Raw genomic sequence first — 22,425 nt, 5'->3', positions numbered from 1 at the left:
CGATTTCTGTTCTCATCCTGAAGCAAAGTTCTTAACCCGAGGTAATATTTCTGGGTTAGCGGAGTCTGTAACCTGAAGCGTATGTAACCCGAGGTACCACTATATATAAGATCAGATTTCTCCAGGAAGACTGAGAATAAAACCTCCCTTACTTATGGGAAATGGAATCATAGAATTGTAGAGTTGTAAGGGACTTTGTGGGTTATCTAGTCCAATCCCCAGCAATGCAGGAATCTTTTGCCCGCCATGTGGGGCCTGAGTCCCATACTCTGCCAACTGAGCTATCTCAGCTCAGACCTTGGTGGGTTGCGGTTTGATCCAATGGCAAAAGAAGCCCCATCTCTGATGTCCATGTTCTCTTTGGCCAACTAGAAAATTACCAAGAGGCTCATTCCACTTCCATTACATTGCATTACAAAATTCCTGGCCGGTTCAGGCCATTGTGTAAAAGAGCTGAATTCTTCCTGGATGCCAAAATGTGCTTGTTTATGCTTAAAGGTAGAGGTCCCAAATCTCATAAGCTCCAGGTGGCACTGTTGAGCTACATCGTGATAAAGGGGTTGTTCATGTAATCCTTCACCCAAAGTCAGATTTATACAATTATTTCAATGCCATAACTCTTGTTGGTGGTGTGTAAGGAAGTCACTATGTGCCATAGGACTCAGGTGCATTTTGGCTAAGCTTCAGTTACTATTTTCAGCATCCATGTATGAGGATTCTGCATTTTCATAATAAGACTCTCCCTGTCCTTCACTTTACTACTGGAGTACAGGGGTTAACTTTTAATCCATTAATGGGTTAAATTCATAAGAGAAGTGAATAATAATAATTTGTTAGAAAAGAGAACTTCTGTTATACAGGGTCTACTGGGTTATGATCTTGGAAATCAAGATAAGGGAAGTCTTGGGAACCATGACAATAGGGCACATCTTTTTGATTGTTAAGCTTCTCTCTGATTTTTAAAATGAATTTTTAAATTCTAAAATGGGAAGTGTGCCCTCCTGTGGGTAGTTTTAATCTTCTGTAACAGCTTGACAGGGCTCCTAGTGGTAAATACAATGAGGTTTAGTTCGAGGGCAGTTAGGATCAAAGAAACCCCTTGCCTGGGCTTTCATGTATTCTAGTAAAAAAAAAAAACAGCAGCCATTATTGCATTTGCTAATTGTTTTGTTACTCCAGACTAGTGGAGAGGCATCTGTAAATGAATTGAAAATTGTTTCTTTGCAGAAACAAACCCCGCCTCCAAAAGTCTAAAGATCATTGAGTACATCCCTTGCTGGCTGTGGTTACATTTACTATGTTTATGTGAGAAAATGAATTTGGATAATTGGGCGGGGGGGAGCAAAACTTGCCATTTTCTGTGGCCAACAGAAGGGGGGGGGGATATACAAATGCAACCTGCTCTTGTGAGTGGTTTATTATTATTATTATTATTATTATTATTATTATTATTATTATTATCTTCTACTCCAGCAATACTGCATCCCATTCTTCTGGGCAGTTACATCTCTTGCTTTTCTTTAATGTGCAGGGTGTTTGTTCAATTGATACTGGAATCAGAAGAGATGAAATTTGTCTCTTTCCCTCCCCAGTCCTGATTCCCATAAATATCCCACTCCCCATTCCTTAGGCACAGCGAAATGGCCCATTTATTTCAATGGGGCATAAGCACAACCTAAGTTTGGCTTTGCCTCCATTGGAATGTTTGATGGCAGGCTTAGATGGTTGCCTAATAACTATGTGTGATTAATATATCTAAAACTAAGATTGCAGCTTGTTTCTAGAACAGATATCTCAGTGGCAAGAGAGTCTGGGCAAGGCAAATTAAGATAGCAGAGGTGGAACTAGGAATCCCATTCATTATGCCATGGACAGCTGTCCACCTTAGTTCAGCGCTCTTGCCTGTAATGCTTCAAGTGTTTTGGGTATGGGGAAAAGTAAAGTCAGAGTTGTCAGTAAAAGATGCCTTTCTTAGCTCTTACAAAGGAGTGCAAATTAGTCAATGTACTTTAGCACTGTATATTTCATTCTGCTGTGAAAGGTTCAAGCTTTTTCTCTTTCAAAATCCTCATGTTTGGGGAACAGGCTGAGAAGCAGAAGGCCTAAGAGGTACATTAGGTTAAAACTCGAGAAAGCAGATCCTGAGAGAGATCTGATTCATTGTTGCAGTTCATTTAACAGAATGCTGCTGTGACTCAAGGGCCCTTGAATATTATTTTTGTAAAGATATGGAGAGCGAGTGGTTAAGTATCCTCCTGGTGAGTATTTTCTTGTTCTGGACACTGATGTATATTCTAAATATAGCTTGGTTATTTCCTCCCATCTCTTAAGAGACTTCTGCAGATGTGCTGCATATTTTAGAGAGAGATGGCTTTTCACTGGTCCATTGTTGCAGCTGTTGTCACGTTGCCATCAAGATGAATGTCTGTTGATGAAACTGTGTCTGCGGCTTTAATGACAAAGACACACCCGGCAATTGAGATAATTAGGAGTCCCATATTGTAGGCTGGTCAGTTGTTCTTGTTGCAGGTCTTTAGTCAATGTAATATACAGAAGTTTGACATGGGTTTGTGTGAACCATTTTTATTATTATTTTAAAAAGCTATAAAACTTTAGTTCAGCTAGACTAGACCAAGGAAACCATGGTTGAGGTAGTCCCACTGCTAAGGAACTACCAGATCTTATTAATATAGCTAAACGTGCATTCATAAACACAAACGCCTCTCTGGAGATAGGAGTATGTTACAGTCATATCTCTTGTTGTGTTTGCTTCATGTTGCGGCTTTTCGGGTTGTGAACGCAGCAAACCCGGAAGTGTATACTTCCAGGTTTTACCGCGTGTGCATGTGCAGAAGCGTTCTGCAGAAGCGCCGCTCTAGTTGCAGACTTTTCAGGGTGCAAACGGCACCCCGGGATGGATCGTGTCTGCAACTAGGGGTACCACTGTGTATATTAAGACAGCATACCAAAAAACCATCCATGCCACCAGGACATAGTAGCAAACCCTATTTTCACCCACACTGAAGTGATTTAAATATAGAAAACTCACCAAACTTGGAACAGCCCTATCAAATTGTAATCTGGAATTTTTTTAAGAAATCACATGTATACTGTTTGTTGCAGCTTTACAAACACAGGAAATATGAAAAATGCCATGAGGAGATTTGCACGGCAGCTCTTTCGCGTTGGTTATGCTGCAGTGCTCAGATTAATTTCCCAAACAGACTTTTGAAATATGGATCTAAATAGCGCCTGAATTTCTGTCAACAAATAACACCACACAGGAGTAGCGGAAAGTAGTGGTTCACCAAGTGCACATGCCATATTAAAAACAAAGTTAAAAACCAAGTATGGTTTGATGTGAATGAGCTGAAAAGTTATCCCTCTGGTCCTTCATTGCTTTTGCATTGCTGGCAAACAAGCCAGAGTCTTGTTCTCCAGAAATAGACTCATGGTTTATTTCCAAATAAACCACAAGCCATAAGCAAAAACAACCCTCGGTTACTAGTTGTGGTTTGTGTGAAGAAGGAGCCAGGTTTGGATGATACAACAATCCAGAATCTGCCTTTATTCCTGGTGGTGGAGGAGTGTGGAAAGAGCAGGGCAAGAACTTTTCAGCAGCATTCTGAGTGTTCACATTAAACCATAGTTTATTTTTTAACTAGGGTTTAACGTGACATGTGAATTGGGCCAGGACTAAACCATGATTTAGCATTATCTGCGTGAGTCTCAGGCTTGCACACTGCCACTCACCTGTCCTCCTCTGGTGTACCCACAAGGGAGAGCCAGCACATGAGCCTGAGGTTTGTGCATTTAATGCTGAACTATGATTTAGTGTTTTGTGCGAAATGGCCCACTTATGTGTTGAATATTTCAGCTCAATGGCTCTTAAACAGGGCTCAGTTTGTTTAATAAGAGCAGTGCCACATGGAATCCAAATAGCATCCGTTCTCTCAAAAGCAAGCATGACATGAAATCCTAGAAAAACTGAAATGTAGGGTTGTATCTAATTGTGTTCCTCCACCCATGGAAACCTCTTCAATCCAGTGGAGCCTTCTTTGTCTGCCCCCCCCCTCCCCTGCACCATCCAATCTGTTCTAGAGGCTACAGACCCTGAAACAGCATGGAAGGTGGCAAGAAAAGGTGAGATTTCAAAGTCACCCCTTCACTTCCTGAAGCATTCAACTGCAATCAAGATGCTTTCTAGAGCTGAGGGACGCAGCCATATTTTAAAAACATACCTACATTTCAGTTTTTTGCCTTTCCTACTTTAGGTTATTAATGATTTTCCTGTCTGTTGAAAAACAAATCTGTTGACTTCTGGTTTGTATATACTCTTTCATCTGCATTAGTAAGTAGCTTACATGATAGGGTGTAACTCACATTGCTATGCGTTAAAGTTGTGTCACACCTTTCCATGTCAGATCCCCATTGCCAATGATAAACAACAACAGAAATATGTATATATATTAAAAGGAACCATTTACTACAACAGTAAACATAAATAAGCAATAGCAGGGCAAAAATATGTCTAATAATCGTTTAAGAGCAGGTAAAAAGTGGCCAGTTAAAAAGAAGAGTTTGGATTTGATATCCCGCTTTATCACTACCCGAAGGAGTCTCAAAGCGGCTAACAATCTCCTTTCCCTTCCTCCCCCACAACAAACACTCTGTGAGGTGAGTGGGGCTGAGAGACTTCAAAGAAGTGTGACTAGCCCAAGGTCACCCAGCAGCTGCATGTGGAGGAGCGGAGACGTGAACCCGGTTCACCAGATTACGAGTCTACTGCTCTTAACCACTACACCATACTGGCTCTGGGTATATGGTGCTCAAGGGGCTTCAGCCCCCTCAATATTTTGAAGCAGAGGGGGCCAGCCCCCCAATACTGAGGGGTCCAACATCCCCCACCACTGCCAGGCACCCTTCCAATAGTCAAAGACACTTCTTTCTTCTGTGGGCTACAATTACAGATACTGGAGCTCTTTCAGAGTTTGGACTTGCAAGCGTACTATTTCTCAAACTGCTGGCTATGGAGAGAAATGTACTTTTGCATTTTAGCAGGTTTACTTGGGGGGGGGTACTACTAAAAATTGCTTCTGCGGCACATCAACATGGCCTTGAGTTCACCAGTTTAAACCCCCAATATCATTTATGGATGGGGAAGCATCAGTTTAATTGCAGAATTTGATTGTTATTTTTTTCTGAGTAGCTGTGATATCTCCACGTCTCGCAAGCATATTTATGCTGAAATTATATAGAAAGCCTTCTCTGGAGACCAGATCCTGTGTTGCTTTGTTGAGCACAAGGAAGCCAGTGCTATTTCTGATATAATTGCATTGCAGTAAAATAGGCCTCTCCTTCCTATCTCAGTAAAACTTGATTTATTTGAGGAGAGCCCCCTTTCCCCTCAGAATGGAAAACTGCAAGCCCTGCACATTTTGCTTTCTAGTATAAGCTGTTAAATAGTCACCTGATATGCTACTTACTGCGGGAGCAATGCAGGTGCAAACTGCGGTGGGGGAATTAATGGACAAAAGGGGAAGAGACTTCTTGCCATGCTCCCTGCTTCAGCCTTATCTCAAATAAACAAATTGCTTGGCTGCTTCCAAGGGAAAGATAATTCAATTTTGCAGGCAGTTGTAAAAACAGATAAAAGCTACACCCTTCTGTAGTTACATACTTCCTAAAAGGAACACATTCTGAAATGAATTTAGAGAGGATTTCCTTTTGGTCTCTGTAGAAAACACAGAAGCATTATCCAGCAAGTCTCAAAGAACAAGGGATCGGAATGTGGTCTCTCAACCTCCTGACTCCCAGAAACATAATTCACTGTAGCTTTTCCAGATCCAGACAGATACATCTGCCAGAACTACATACTCAACTGAGAAATGGAAGACATGGGTAAAGTGTCATTGGAATGGTGAGGAGTTTGGGGTTTTCTTTGATAAAGCTTGTATATGGGGACTAGCAGGGATGCCATAGAAGTGGCCATAAGAACCAAGTTTATGGTCTTGGATGGCAGTGGAGAGGTTACTTCCAAACTACACATAATGTTAAGTGTATGGTTTATTGTGTCTGTCTTCATTCTTTCTTTTGTCTATTATTTTTTTAAATTTTGTCCTTCCTTCCTTCCTTCCTTTCTTTCTTTCTTTCTTTCTTTCTTTCTTTGAGCCATGATCAGGATTGTGACTGATGTGTAGGGACATGAGCTTAATCCTTTCCTCCTGTGCCAGTGTGGTGTAGTGGTTAAGAGCAGTGGACTCATAATCTGGTGAACCGGGTTCGCGTCTCCGCTCCTCCACATGCAGCTGCTGGGTGACCTTGGGCTAGTCACACTTCTCTGAAGTCTCTCAGCCCCACTCACCACACAGAGTGTTTGTTGTGGTGGAGGAAGGGAAAGGAGATTGTTATAGCCGCTTTGAGACTCCTTCGGGTAGTGATAAAGCGGGATATCAAATCCAAACTCTTCTTCATAATTCCAATTAAAACCACCCCTGCAGCTTCCTCACCATGGGAAATAGCACAATTTTGGGTGGGAGCGAGCGGAGCATTTCTCTTTCCTACACATCATGCTCCAGATCCTGATCATCTCTCTGCTCAGCAGCTGCTTAAAAAAGCAAACAAACAAAACCCCTAAACATGTTTAAATGTGATCACACCTTTAATGCCTCATGTACTTTGGACATTGAAAACTTGATGTTTCCTAGCACAAGAGCCTCTCGAAAGAGCAGGAGAGCCAGGATCTGCTTTCCTATGTTCTCTTCCTGGTTGGGAAGACTGCCTATGAAAGCTAAGCATGGGTAGCCTCTGGCAGCAGCTTGCTATTAAACATAGGAGCTTCCCATTTTTAGAACAGATGGGGAACCAAAGAAGATGCTGCTTACGGTTGGCTAATTATTGTGGGATTATTTCCTGTCTAAAAAAAAAAAAAGAGGCGGTGTAAACATTCAATGTGTTCAGTACTGAAGAGTTTATCGCCACTTACTGAGCTGTGTTTTAAACCACTATGCCGCTTGGACTTGCCGATTGGAAGGTCGGCGGTTTGAATCCCCGCAACAGGGTGATCTCCTGTTGTTCGGTCCCAGCTCCTGGCAACCTAGCAGTTCGAAAGCACAAAGTGCAAGTAGATAAATAGGTACCGCTCTGGCGGGAAGGTAAACGGTGTTTCCATGCACTGCTCTGGTTTCGGTGTTCCGTTGCGCCAGAAGCGGCTTAGTCATGCTGGCCACATGACCTGGAAGCTGTACGCCGGCTCCCTCGGCCTGTAAAGCGAGATGAGCACCGCAACCCCAGAGTCATTTGCGACTGGACCTAATGGTCAGGGGTCCCTTTACCTTTACTGCCCTTTAGCCACCTGGATTGTATGCATTAAGGGTGGTAATGATATGAGGTTTTCTCTGTCCTTTTCCCATTGTGGATTCTAAATTCTGTGAATATGACCAAGGGAGTGGTAGGTATTTTGGACTGATTAACTTGTAGTAGAAGGACAGTTATGTGCTAAATGGAAGCACATGCTTCTTGCATTTCATGGTGCCAGTTTTTAAACCCAGGACTACAGAGATAGGCCTGATTATTATTTTGATCAGACATAGGAAACAACAGAAGGGAAACAGCCTTTTATTATTTAGCTTTGTTGTGATAAGTCTAATAAATATGTCCTTTTAAAATAAAGCTTCTAAAATGTAATTGGGAAAATCCAAAAGTAGGGAGATAACTGGAGTTAAAAGAATAAGAATAAACACACCTGGAGACTTTATTGAATGTACTTGGGTGTGCATTTTACCCAGCATGCAATGTCATAATTCTTTGAAGCTGCTAATAGGATATAAATAGCTTCAGCTCTAATAATGCTATATAGCTCTGGAAAGAAAAGAAGCAGGGAAATTATACTAAGGCCTGTTATACCAGAGTGCCTGTATTTCATGGCTAGAGAGAAGCCTGCTGACCAGATTAAACCATAATGAAATTGTTCTCTGATAAGATCAACCACAGCTGCTTTTTAGCAATTAAACTGGTAAGAAAGCAAGCTATAAACAGACTTGCAGCCTGGGTCTAAGAAGAGCTTGCAAGTGTTTCACTGAATGAAGTGTGTGTCTTGTCAGAGGATGGGTCACCTGGTGCCATTTTTGTCATAACAATATCATTAAAAAAAACACACCTCATACTCCTAAAACAAGTTCCACCTTATTACCTGTAAATAGTAGTTTGCTGTGTTCATGGCTTCTGGATGATGCACCCCTAATTCTCTCTTGAATTTGGGGAGTCAGGTGCCTTAAGCATTGCTCAAAGGTCTGCCCTAAAATTTAATTTCTTTTTGAGCAAAATGACTCCGGCAACTCCATTTTTAGGCAGCTGTGACACAGTTTGAGAGGTATGTAACAAATACTGTAGGATTCCAATATGCATGAATGCCATGTTTTATTTTGCCAAGGGCAGCCAAGGAAATGCATAAATGTACAAAACCCAGCAATGATTTTGCTTGCAATGGAAAGGAATTGCATGAGCATGGATAATATTTGAAAAAACTCCTTAATTTTACCATCAGGCTCAGGCATTTCCTTTGTTACCTTTCTGCTGTTGTTTTTCTTACCACCATTGTCTAGACATTGTGGCTGGCTTTGCAGTTCCGTCTCCCACTCACAGTGTGGGCTCATTGCGACGCTTGATTTAATCATAGGATAGATGATCTTGTCACTGAAAAGCCTTACAATGGTATGATAGCAGGCCATTAATAGTTAATAGTAAAGACAAAAAAATAAATGCCCCGAAGGACCTATCGGCCAAATGGATTCCTGTGCCATAATGGTGAAATGAATATACTTCCCCGACTTCTGAAGGAGGGTGGCTGCTAAAAGGTGGGTGTGAGGCAGTTCCCAGCAAGAAGAATGGGAATGAGTTAATCACATGGCTTTAAATGGCACCTGATAAATTACTGACCCATCAGTTTATATAGGTCAGACTTAGGTCAGCTCTTCTGCTCATCATGAGGTGAAAAAGGAAGTCACAGGGTAAATATTGCTCTATCAAGGGATACAGCATCACTATTGGCAGAGCGCGTAGGTAAATTTTTATATATTGTTTCTCTCAAATAAATAATTATGTGCCTGCATCTTTTTAATTGGAGAGCCTAATCCAATAGCATTTAAAAAAGCACAAAAACTCTGAACTTCTGGGCTACAAGAATGGAACTGCATGCAACATTAAATCAGGTGTTGTCACTGTAAATGTCAACTCTGCATTTAATTCTTTCTCCACTATCATATTGTTGCATATATTGCTACCCTTCACCAGCAACATCCAAAGATGAACACAGGCTGAACATTATTTGTAATGGATTCTGGGAACCCATTTTTAATTTATGCATCTTTAGGAGGAATCAAGTTTGAAAGTGACAGATGAGAATAAGACAACAGGATTTATTGCCTTTTGTCCGTTATTTCTCTCTAGAGTTGTAGGAAAGGCCAGCTTTTAATGGAGCTTGGGTACTGTTGGGAACACTGAAATATTTGCTCTTTCTTGGTGTATGGCTGACAAAGGAATCCAATAAATATAGACTTGGATTGTAGTCTTGTTTTATGATGCAGCTGCTATGGACAATTTGGTGCACGATGGGGATACAAAGTAGATGCAGCAGAAATGAGTAATAGATACCACCCCATAATTAAGACTCATAATTCACTGTCTGCGTGTTTTTCCTTGCAAGGGGTTTTGGATTCCAGAATTCTCCCTGTAGGGAACCGGATGCATATTCACCATGATGGCTAAGATTGGGCCAGGTTGACATTCTGGTTTTCAGATGCCCACAACTTATTTTGGGAAGTCATCAAAGCTGTTGAGCTTATGGATTTTCTGAGTCCAACAGAGCTGGGCTGCCACATCTCCCCATAACTGAATTGCTGACTCTTCCAGTTCTGCTCTGATGTGCATTCCTGTTGCTGTGCAGCTGCCCTGGTGGTGTGAGCTGGAGTTACTTACAATTACAGCTGGTCAGATCAGGCAGCCCTTGCATACCTCAGCAGCCCAATGCATGTGATACACAGCTTGAAAAACATGTATATCGTGCTTCACGCATCATGATGGAGTCCTGATTTGAATGTAATCCATTGCTTCTCTGAGAAGATGAGCAGCATACAAATGGCAATAGTAATAATTAGATGGGCAAATTAACAGAAGGTCCCAGGTTCATTCCTCAGCATCTCCAGGTAGACCTGGGGAAAGGTCCCTGTCTGCTCCAGTCATTGTAGACAGTACTGAGCTATATGAACCAATAATCTGATAAAGGACAGCTTCCTTGTGCTCCTGTTCCTGTACGACAAATAGCTCAGTCAGTAGAGCACAAGACTCTTGATCTCAGGGTCATGGGTTTGAACCCCACATTGGGCAAAAGATTTCTGCATTTGCAGGGTACTTCTATGACGGTCTTAAACTAACTTAAGAACAAAATATTAATATACAGCTGATTACTGGAGTAAAGGAGCTATGTATTTTCATGACACAGACTGGGTTTCAGCATATTATTCTTGTACAGTAAGGTGTCTTTTCCCCCCTTTTCCTTTTTTGCCTAAAAGGTCAACAAGGATTTGACACTAAAGGAATGTGTTTTGTGTCACACTGTAAAAGCCCTATGTACACTGCCTGGCTTGATCCTCGTAGCCCCAACAGGATACTAAAACGTCTGAATGAATTTCTTTGTCCTCATGCTAATATTCCTGACCCAAATTCTTTAAAAGGAAATAAATGTGATTAGAGGGAAAGGGGTTTTCAGCATATAGCTTCACGATAAGGCACAGCAGTGAGAATTCTTAAAACTTTTTTTGTTTTAAGAACCACTTCACTATTACACGTTTTCAATAACATTTTTCTTCAAGGCTCCCCCCCCCCAGCATCTACCATCCTGGCTGCTTGTGTCACTGACCTAATTTGTATCGACTTCAGCAACCCCAAGCCCTGTACAATTAGGCCATCTAGTCTGGCCTCCGCATGAACACAGTCTCACACATTTCAAAAGATTAGTGTGCTCAATAGAATAGTGCCAGTCATTACAGTGTGCCACAGACCGAGTGCACAGCAGATGTGTACTGTGCAAGTTATTACTTTTGAATAAGAATGTATCTGTTGCAATTAAAGGATTCAACTAGTTGTACAACAGCGGCGAGGAAAAACCAAGAAGCCTCAAACCGAGCAATTGTATCACTCAGCATGGGTGAGCTGACCAGGGTTTCATGCAAATTTTCATTCTTAGAAAGGACGAAGTTTAGTTTCTGTGAAAATTTCCATCTTTGGGGGGGACGACTTTAAACACCCTCCCTTGCTAGACAGAATGCCAGTATACTCCATAGTCTCTAAATTTCCGAAAATCAGTGAAAATGCTTGTGGTGGGATTGTTCTCAGAGCTAGAGCTGCGCATAAGGAATGTGGTTTGGTTGTTCCACAAGAACAGATATCTGCCAGTACCATTATAAACTGAACTTTCCCTGCTTTCCATTTCCTCATACATATAGGATTCTGGCCCTTTAAAATAAAGCACTTTCCCAGCAACACAGATTCTCATGGGAAATCATTAAAATATAATATACTTAACATTTGTAAAAGTAAAGGGCGCCAGGATGGTTCAGTCCAGTTGAATTCGACTGTGGGGTGTGGTGCTCATCTCTGCTTTCAGGCCAAGGGAGTCGGCGTTTGTCTGCAGACAGCTTTTCCAGCTCATTTGGCCAGCATGATTTAACTGCTTCTGGCACATGGAACACTGTGACGAGTGCCAGAGCGCACGGAAATGCCATTTACCTTCCTGCCGCAGCAGTACCTATTTATCTACTCGCACTGATATGCTTTAAAACTGCTAGGTTAGCAGGAACTGGGACAGAGCAACGGGAGCTGACCCCGCCATGGGGATTTGAACTGCTTCCATTATGATCTGCAAGCCCACAAGGCTCAGTGGTTTAGACCACAGCGCCATCGCGTCCCTCTTAACATTTCCAAGTGTTCAAATCCTTCACATGTGTTATTTGAGTGTAATCCTTGCAATAACCCTGTAAGGTTAAGTACTGATATCTCCTATATTGCTGATGAGACTGAAAGAGTGAGGCTTGTCTGAGGTGGCCTAGTGAATAAATGGTGGAGGCAAAATCTGAACATGGGATTTCTTGATTCATAGCTCAGTCTCTTATCCTCTACTAGACTACCGTACTTCACATAACCTACATAGATCTTATCCCCTCCCCCTGCCCAATTGTTTCCAGGGAGGGGTAGGGAATGAGCCTGGGTTTAATTTTCAGTAGTTCAGAATGTGAACTCCTAGTTGAGTGTTAATCTCTTTCCATGTGGGGGAAAATGTAAATGGGGTTATAGCATGGGAAAGCATACAAATCTGAAGGCTGCTCCTGATCTCTCTCTCTGGAGAAAATCTAGGATGAAAGAGTAATAACTTTCTGAGGTGATCCAATTTTTCAGTTCTTAACAGATGATATAGGGTTATTGCAAAAAGGAAGCTGCAGAGAGCAAGCGAAACAGGAGTGCTTGCCATACAGAAGTTAAGTTTGGCAGAGTCAAATAGCCTTTTTTTTTAAAGAACTAACACTGTGTGTGTGTGTGTTCACAGCTTTTATTCATACTTGGGAGCTCTCAAAGGTGTTCTGAAATGTTAAAATCCTCTGTGTCTCTGCTGCTGTTCTGTGCATCAGCTTTTAATGTTAAACCATTCAGTTTCCAGACACTCAGGTTATAATAGTGCCATGGGTTCTTGATCTTCAAAGCAATGAACAAACAAGACTGTTGGATAGGATTTTAAAAGCTGAGAAGCACCCTGGTCACTGTTAATCCAGCTTCCCCATATTTGTCAGGAATGTTTCCTCATAGTTTTCAGACCAAGGATCAAGGACGACTTCTTCATATACTTAATTCTTAGGGCACAATCTAGAAGAGACTGATACAAGATATTTGCTTGAAAATTCACCCAACACAAATACAGTCATACCTTGGGTTGAATGTGCTTCGGGTTGAGCGTGTTCGAGTTGCGCTCCACGGCAACCTGGAAGTAACGGAGTGTGTTACTTCTTGGTTTCGCCACTCGTGCATGCACAGACGCTCAAAATGACATCATGAGCATGCGCAGAAGCAGCAAAACGCGACCCACGCACGCACAGATGTGCCGTCGCTTATTACGTTCGCTTCAGGATGCGAACGGAGCTCTGGAATGGATCCCGTTCGCATCCTGAGGTACCACTATAAATTTATGTTGGTCAACATGTCTGCTGTGCAGACAATTGTGAAATCTGTTACCTGACCTGGTCATGCGTGCCTCTACCAAAAACTTCCATATCTGGATAGGATTACCTTGCCCTGAAACAGCAGGTCGTCTACTTGAAGGTTCTACTAGACCCTGCTCTGTCTCTTGAGGTCCTTTGTAGCTTCTGAGGCACACAGCACCTTAGCAGCTATAACTGGTCCACCAGCTGCAACTGCTCCTGCACGGAGATAGTTTAGCCATGATTATCCATGAACTAATACTACGTGGCCACCTCGAGTGCTTTTGCCTGGCTGTAATGTGTCATTGATCTGTAATAACACTTTTTGCTTGAGTAGATGGAAAGCAGAGTAGATGGAAGGCAGTGTGCTTGGAATGTAACCTACTGTACAAAGGTGAGAGTTGCATCCATTGTGCCACCCTCCTTGCTTCTGGCCCCACCCACCCATGTGGTCCCTGGAAGGTTGCCCACAAGTGAATGTGTCCCTTAGGTGCCAGTGCTTAGCTTGTTAAGGTCCTAAACAACTTCAGACCTATAAAGAAGCACCTTCTCCCATAACCAGCCAATGCCCTTGTCCAGGTTCCTCCAGCACTGTCCTCTAGGGAAAAGGTTTGTCAGGTGTAGCCTCCTAGCTGTGGAATTTCATCTCAAAAGGATGCACACCTGGGGACTAACACCACTCTTTTGGACTCCAGGGAAAATGTTTTTTATTCCCTCAGACATTTCAAGTTCTATTTCTGTTCTTTTATCGGCTATAAATTTTATTTGTGATATTCCCCCCCCCCCCCCGCCAGCACAACCATACCTTTTTGTAAACCATTCTGCACACCATTTTGATGAATGATGAATGGCATAAGCATATTTTAAAATACATAAATGCATTAAAGTGCTACTGCTAGGAAGAAGTTGGACCATTTGTCATACCATGTGTCTGTATAAATACACAATGTATTAGATAGATAAATAGTATTTTTGGAACAGAATTGTATTTTATAGTTGATTTTAAGTAAACTAAATGAAAATCCAAATGGTGACCTTCCACATTACCCACCAACTGAATTTTAGTCTTGTGCCTGTTTGATTTCTGGCGGAGAGCGCTGCGCCATTGGACAGTGTTGACATCTGAGGCAACATTTTCAACTTGCCTCTTCATAGATCTGCTGCTGAGTTCATGCTGTCACTGCTCTTGGAGAGGGAGGGAATGGCTCAAGCTTTCAGGAGCCAATAATGAATAAGTAATGCATCTCAGTCATGTTAGTTGGATTTTGTGGCGTGTCCTCAGTACAAGTAAGAGCACAATGACTGGACAGTTCAGATGTTGCAGCCTCTTAAAAACAAATTCTAAACAAAGTAGTTTGGTGAAATAAAGGGTGCAATAAATGTGCCATTTTTGAACCACACATTACTGGCAAGTGTTTGAAACAGGATATTGAGCTGGTCAGCCTATGTATGCTGGAGACTAATATTTGAAGCATCCCTAATGAAAACTGCATTTTTTATTCTTAAAAAAACCCTATTTTTATCGGCAACAACAATGTAGGGTTTTCCCCCCTGTTCCAGCAGAAATGTTTTCTTTTTCCTGATTTAGTGGAGGGCAGCGAGGTGAACCCCAATCATGCTAGAGTCAACATAGTTTTCACCCGTGATATTTCAAGAGATTGAAATGTCCCCACAGGAGTTCTTTGCCAAGACATGTGGATTTTATTTTTATTTTACAGAAGTCCTTTGTTACACTGATTCACAGCCTTAATGCATTGGGAAGTGGGGCGGGGGATGGGCATAGGTCAGAAGCAATAATAACAATAAAAAAGGCAACTGATGCCTTTGCACGCTTCATAGACATAGATTGAACCTGCAGACAAAGGCGTGTTTGGGGAAGCAATAATAGTCTACTAGAGTGTTTCTGTCAAAAGCATTTGTTCATGTTGGTGTCCCCGTCCCTGGCTAGAGATAACTTTATTTGCAACAAGCTTGGCAGAAAAATAATAACTCTGGGAAGAGTATTTAGTAGAAATCATTTGGCTGCCTCCAGGTGTAGTAATAGGCAAATAAGTTCCAGAGAGAAAGGTATGTTCTAAGCAGCTGCGTGCTGTTTCCCATTGTAGTCAGGAAGACTAAAACCTCATTGGCATTCTGCAGAGATAACAGAAGCGAATCCGGTCCATCAAACCACTTGAGCTGTCAGGAGCGACACTGGGGGCTTTTCACCCGCAGCCCACACAGGCTTTATTGTACGGAGAAAGCGATTTAAGTGAATGCAATAGGAATGCAAATCCAGCAGTTGCACTTCGTCACTTTTAGAGAAACCCTCTCTTGTGAATCTAGCAATTTGTTGCTTTGCAAGGATCTGCGCGTTTTCCTTTTGAGTCTGGCGAAGTCAGGGAAGACCTTCATCTTCTCTACTGTGGATCTATCTGGGCGGCTTCTAGACTGCTTCCTCTGGAGGAAATGGCTTTCACCTCATGGCAAATTTTGTCCCCCATGCAGTGGACACGTTGGATGTGGACAGCTGTGAGAAGCAGCGGAGACTACAGTCTCCAAGCCATGCAGCGAATCCCTGGAAATAGGCAAGTCAGCCCTAGTCCTGTCTTTCAGGAAACTGTCACACCATTAAATTCATTTTATCAAAGGCCAGAAGGAAAAGCTGCCATTTGACTAGCTGAAATGCTTGCCTAAGCAGTTTTCAAGGCAATAGTGTGCTACATTGTTTGGATTTTTTAAAATATATCCATATATATATATATATATATATATATATATATATATATATATAATCTCCATTTATATATATTTGTATTTCAGTGTTCCCTATCCCATTCCAGTTCATTAAAGGAAACAATATCCATTCAGCTTTAATTCTAGAAAGACTACATCCTCAATCGATTGTCTGCTTATTTAAATTTTATTATTGTAGCCTTTGTATTTCACCATTCCCATTAATCCATCACATCTTTATTATATCAATGTTTCTGTTCTGCCTCACTTATGATAACGTTGGCTCCACTTTGCATCCTCGTATTTCACTTGTTTGCTGTCATCATATTCCTTCTGGATTATTGTTACTTCTCCTCCTCCTCCTCCTCCTCCTCCTCCTCCTCCTTCTTCTTCTTAGGCTGCCTACCTCCTGTACACTCAAAGTACATTTTTCCTCCAAAGAACCCTGGGAACTGTAGTTTGTTGGGGTTTCTGGAAGTTGTAGTTCTTTGTGGGGTAAACAACAATTCCCAGGGTTCTTTTTTTGGGGGGGGGTGCTTTAAACATATGCATTTGACACTTCTGCGAATCCCGAGCCATTTCTCTTGAAAGATTTGACATGGCTTTAAACATATGGTGTGTCTAAGTTTGGGACAATGTGTTTGGTGGAAGTGTGATCTGGATAAACTGTATAGCAAGGTACATAGATTAAAAATAAGACCTTGAATGATTGAATTCTAAAGGGAGATGGGGTATCATTTCAGATAGTGAAATGGGCACAGAGGTTTTGGCAGAAGGAGGGTTGGTGGAGGGGAAACAAGATTCAGGAAGATCCATCAATCTGCTTTTGAAAATATTTTAAGTTTAATTATAGAAGAGCAGCATGCATTAATAACATTTGTTGTGATTCTAGCTACAGTATCACCAGGGAAGTGCAATCAGGCACCTCTCTCCCAGTTTAAGGAAAGGAATTTGTTTAATTTGCCTGAATAGCTATTGATAGTACACAACTTGCGAGTGAGCTGGAAATAAAGATAGCATTTGTGGTATGAAGTAAGGAGGCTAGTGTGAAAATGGGAATTCCCCATCTCCCTAAATGGTGCCTCCCCTCCCCCCCATCTGAAAGGCTAGGCAGCACCCAATGTTACTCAAAGCCTGTGTTCTCTTGTTTTGTAGGAACTCACACTCTGCTGCATATCAAGGTAGATTGAACCGGGATTTAAAAGAGCTTTATGCAACTCTCTTAAGGGTATTTCCTTATTAGGTTTGCTTGCGCTTGTGCCAAGGAAAATTCCAACATCTCATTGAAAGGTCCCATTGGCATTGTTTTCGTTTGCCTGGGCTGAAGTCTCCTTTATGTTGAAAAGGCAGGTTTTTCCAGGCAGTATTTTCTTTATCCTGTGTGCATGTTTGCTTTTGTGATGCCTTGACATCTTTCATGTCAGTATTTCTTCAGGGTGAACCTGGAAACATGATATTCTGTTCCAGAAATCATGCTGCAAAAGGAAGCTCAATATCTCTGAGAAATGCAGAGGTATTCTGGCCTCAAATAGAGCGCTCTGCGTTTTCCAAGTATCGTTTGTTGTGTTCTGTTTTGTGCAGGTGATTTTGAAGAAGTAGCCTGTATGTCCCTTTCCCCCCCTTTTCTTTTTTTACACCTGTATTTGTTTGTTTGTGTCCAGGAGTTCAGACTCTGAAGAAGCCTTTGAGACACCAGAATCTACAACTCCCGTGAAGGCTGCACCCGTGCTACCACAACCACCACCAGAAGTTGCAGTATTTGACATAGAGGAACAGGAAGTAAGACCTCAGCTTCCATCCGAGGACACAGGTAACAATTATGCAGTGCATGAGTTGGGCTTCTCAGAGTATTTTGGTCATCAGGGCATAGCTTCCTCTGCTTCCTGCAAATGATGATGTCATTTAGTTTTCTTGAGGTGAAGCTGCACGTTTTAAGTTTAGAGAGAGTCTCTAAGGAAAGGATCAGAGCTGTAAAATTTCTTGGGAGCTCTGAAGGAGCTGGGTAGCACCCCCTCCCCCCAAAAAAATCCAATAGTGGAGGAGGATCTGTTGGAGTGTTAATGGTATAAACCTCCATCTTTTGCTCAGCCTGTATATATGTTTAAATAAACCATATATCACAAATTTGGCACAAACCTTCTGTGAACCCCTTCTAAAAGAAACTGAAACCTGAGTTCATGCTGCACCCCTGAAGCCAGCTGCTGGTTTTTCTGTTGAACTGGAGTTCTCCTTCCATCCCTTTTGTGCCACACTGACTGTATGGTCTCTGAGCTATTATACTATTTTAATCCACCATAGGACCCCACCTACTCACTACTTGGCTTGTTCAGTAGATATACAGAATAGAGGCTAAGGAGTCGGTCCCTGCATATTTTCTTGCAACACAGCATCCGCAGATTACACTACTAGTATTTTGTGTGTTGTAGAAGCTTATATCAACTTGTGAAGTCTTAGGACAGTAATTTTGGTATCTCCTACTTAGAACCACCAAGCTGTGGCTGTAAAGATAAGGCACCGGAAATTGTGGGCTCACTGTTGAGCTCTTTATTCCAGCAGCAAACCTCTGATATCAGTAGAAGCCACTCAAGAAGGTAGCGCTGAATGTCTGTGCACATCTCAGTTGCTTGGGGTATGGGAGAAGGCTAATGGTCTTAGTCAGATATCCTTAGTTTTCTCTATAAAGCTCAAGGAAGTCAGGATAAACTAGTCAAAGTAGGCAGCTGTACCTGAATTGGTCACATCTCCTTGATGTGTGTGCACAGGCTTTTTTAAGGGTCAGCATCATTTGTTCACATTTTATATGATTACTACAAGAAAGACATGCAGCGGTGGCATGCAAACACACAAAGCGTGAAGAGGCCTTTTACTATTGGGATTTTCCAGCAGGATGTACATACCACCCCTGCTTTTCGTTTGTCTTTTCCCTGTTTCACGTAGCTTTGTATTTATTGTTATCTGAACAAAAAAGAAGTTAATTTCCCGCATTTGCCAGAGAAATGTAAATAAGGAAGGAAGATCACATATGCTAAATAGGATTTGGAGTGCAGTCTTTAATTACAGAACTAGGCTGTAATTCATTCTAAACTCCCTGATTCTTCACATCCTTTTTTGCTTCCCCTCTGTCTCTTTTTCTTCAGTCCCCCTCTTCTCTCATTCCACCTGCCAACCCTTAGGGGAAAGTGCCTCTGTTTGTAGTTACTATAATGCACTGTGCTATATTCATAGTTGTATACCTTGAAAATTCTCCTGAGATAAAGGAAGTAACCTGGACTTGCTCTACAAAGCGCAATGTTTTCATGTTTCAATTATGTTTTATAACACTCCTATTTTTTACCTTTACCTGTGGTCCTTTTGGAGGATCTCCTATTACAGGTAAATAGGTTAAATAGCGCAGTCAGTACAGCATAAGACTCTTAATCTCAGGCATGCCCTCTTGGAGCCACACGTTGAAGGCAGCTCTGTTGCAAAGCTCTTGATGCAAAAAGGCACCACAAAAGTTAGCATGAAAGTGAGAAATATAAATTGTACTTTCAGCATTTGACGAACTCATATTTTTGCCTTGGTGACCATCTCGGTTCCCAACGTCCAGTATGGTCTTTGCCAGACTCTATGTGTAAGATGTATATGTTCCTTAATGCAACAGCAAAACTCCAGCCTCTGCAATTAAATGTCATGAGCAGCAAAATGCCTTTGTTGAGTCTGCTTTGAAGTTAAAGGGCAACATTCCTTTCATTTCTGACTCAGTTCTGGTGTCAAAAGGCTAGGGTGTAAAGAAGCTTTCTATAGCCACAAAGCTGCATTGTTTGATCATTTGAGTCTCCCTGCAATAGCCCTTCTGCCAGATTTTCCTCTCTACATTAATACATGTCACAGGGTTCTTACGGTGGTGTCATAATGCTATAGTTAACAAAAGCCCACATTTTCTAAGCCTTGCATGCACTCCTAAAGCTGTAGTTACGTACACTGTGAATGACTCTGTAATAGGCTAGTAGATGACTTATAGAATTGGGTGATTTGTATCTTCTTTTTTTAGTAATAATTTGAGTAACCTGTTGCGAGTGTGGGGGAATGGTTTGAGAAGGCACATTTTTGCCTGTTTCATCTGGCAGGAATGGGGAGCCACTCAGCTGGTTTGGGCCAAATTTGGTGCTCTCTAAGCTGGTTGTCAGGCAGTTGGAAAGCACTGAGCAAGGGACTTGGACAGGTGGGGCAGCACATTTGACATCATAAGGACATTGGGTGATTGTCTGGAATATAGTTTTCCCCCACCATCAAAGTTGGCCCACGGAGGAGTGAAAAGGATCTGGATTGCCATGCCAAAAATTGTCACTCACTCCTGCATTAGGTTAATCCATAGTTTAACAAAAATTATGATTTAATGCATATACGTGATTCGCTCCTCTCACTCTGCTGACTGTGCTGTGTAAGGGAGGAAACAAGCCACAGTCTGGCTTGCCCTGCAGAAGCCCAGGATCGGGGCTTGTTTCCTCCAAACCAGCCATAAGTCATAAGCCAAGGACAACACTTATGTTAAACTATGGCTTAATCACAGAATCATAGAATTGTAGAGTTGGAAGGAGCCCTGAGGATCATCTAGTCCAGTGCAGGAATATGCAGCTATCACATACAGGGATCAAAATTGCAACCTTGGCTTTGTCAGCACCACACTCTAACCAACTGAGCTATCCAGGCTGATAAGCTGCTGCCCGGAAATACCATTACATATTAATTCACTCATTATCCTCAGTAAAGGTTCCTCCTAACATTTCTGGCCATGAGAAGATAAATTATAAATGTATGAGCCACAACAAATGGATTTCAGAAAGGGAGCGAGGCTAAAAAGACATTCAGCGATTCAGGACTTGGGGCTTGCACCCCTGCCTCAGCTGAATAAATAATGCAAAAAGAAAGAAAACACCCACCCAGGAATGTTAAAGAATTAAATGTTAAATTGCTTATGTGCTAACAAAAATATGTAGCTTAAAATTGGTCTTCATTTCGGGGTAGCCAATATAACACTGATTTTTAAAAGGGGATCCAGGAAAGTACAGTTCAGTTAGCCTAACATCCTTTATCGGTAAACTGGTGAAGAGCATTGTTAAAGGTTATTTGATCAAGTATCGAAGAACAAGTCTTGCTGAAGAAAAGCATCAAGGCTTCTACAAGGGGAAGTCCTGCCTTAAAAAGTTCTTTTGAGTGCATCAGCAAACATGTGGAAAGAGGTAGTTGCACAGAAGGTTGGTCGTTGCCACTGTCCACCTTCCCACTCACCCAGACTGTGGTGGGGCAGGGGGCCAGGAAAGGGAGAGGGGCGCCAGGAAGCTTCTGGGCACAGGTGTTCATTGCTATAACCTGGCCTTCTCCTGCCCTTGCTGCCACCCTACCCTATTCCAATCCTAGAAAGCAGCAGCACTGTAGCAGCTGAGAGGTTGGCACAGATGCCGTGACTGCTGATACCATTTAATATTTGTTTAGCCCACTCCATATCCGGAGCACTATTTAAGTCAAGGTACCTGATTTAAATCATTCAAATTGTGTTGCTTTACTAATAACACAATTCTATGCATATCTCCTTAGAAATAAGTCCTATTTAATTCAGTGAATGTACTCCCAGATAGATAGCTACATAGGATAGTAGCCCAAGGCCTCACTGTTTGAGTAGGTTCTATTGAACACAGAAGGAATTACTTCTGAGTAAGTGTGTCTAGGATCATGCTACATGATTACAATCCCATGCATGCTTACTTGGGGCCAAGGTCTGTAGACTTACTGTGGATGTGCTCAAAGTTGAGCTGCATTGCATTGTATACATTTAAATTAAAGCAGAGCAGCTACACGGATCTGTTAGGGTCTCCTTAACAGGAGCTGGATCAGTGTCCAAAAATGAGCTCATCGTGTGAAAAATGAACAGCAGCTCAGCTGGCAAGAGTAACTCTAATTAAAAAGCACACAACAAGAGCAGAGCCAAACACAACCCTCAGAGTGGGAAAATCACCCTTGCATCAAGCCACATCAACCCTATTAATGATGGGTTTGATAGGAAACTTGGATTCTTTTTGTGTGAAGAATAATGTGAACTTACAACAGCTGCTTCTGTATTTTGGAATGTACAAATGTGTGTTACACACACACACAAAAATGCATGGGAGAACATGGTCATGGGCTTCATGTGTAGTTTGGCACATTTTTCTGAGTGCACAGTTTGGCAACTTTTTTGAGCAAAATTCCAGCGTTCCTGTCCCTCTCACATATGCTATCATGTGTACAGCAGTTCCACATTGTCTGGACCAATAACTATGATCTGTGCCCTTCCATCAGTTTCAGCCCTGTGAGATCTTTTTGTGTTTATCTTCCTGCTAAATTCTCTGTTTATGATCTTAGTATATACCCACAATGCAGGAGTAAAATGCAAGACTTAAGGCTTGTTTTTCCCTAAGCATCCCGTGGAAATGATTTAAAACATTCT

General features: G+C 41.9%; 1 protein-coding gene across 11 annotated transcripts in view; it reads left to right on the top strand.

The window, feature by feature from the left end:
* The window catches only part of TACC2 (transforming acidic coiled-coil containing protein 2), a 161,921-nt gene that overhangs the window by 88,971 nt on the left and 50,525 nt on the right, over positions 1-22,425 (top strand). For 10 of the 11 annotated variants that reach the window (XM_053389000.1, XM_053389001.1, XM_053389005.1 and 7 more), the window contains one exon: positions 17,621-17,769. In XM_053389000.1, the coding sequence (XP_053244975.1) occupies positions 17,621-17,769 (149 nt within the window). Of the gene's footprint in view, positions 1-5,777; positions 5,921-17,620; positions 17,770-22,425 lie in introns of those variants that run through there. The other variant, XM_053389009.1, reaches the window with a different exon arrangement.

The sequence above is a fragment of the Podarcis raffonei genome, chromosome 5, assembly GCF_027172205.1.
Source record: "Podarcis raffonei isolate rPodRaf1 chromosome 5, rPodRaf1.pri, whole genome shotgun sequence".
NCBI lineage: Eukaryota > Metazoa > Chordata > Lepidosauria > Squamata > Lacertidae > Podarcis > Podarcis raffonei.
This window is presented reverse-complemented; position numbering and strand designations above follow the sequence as displayed.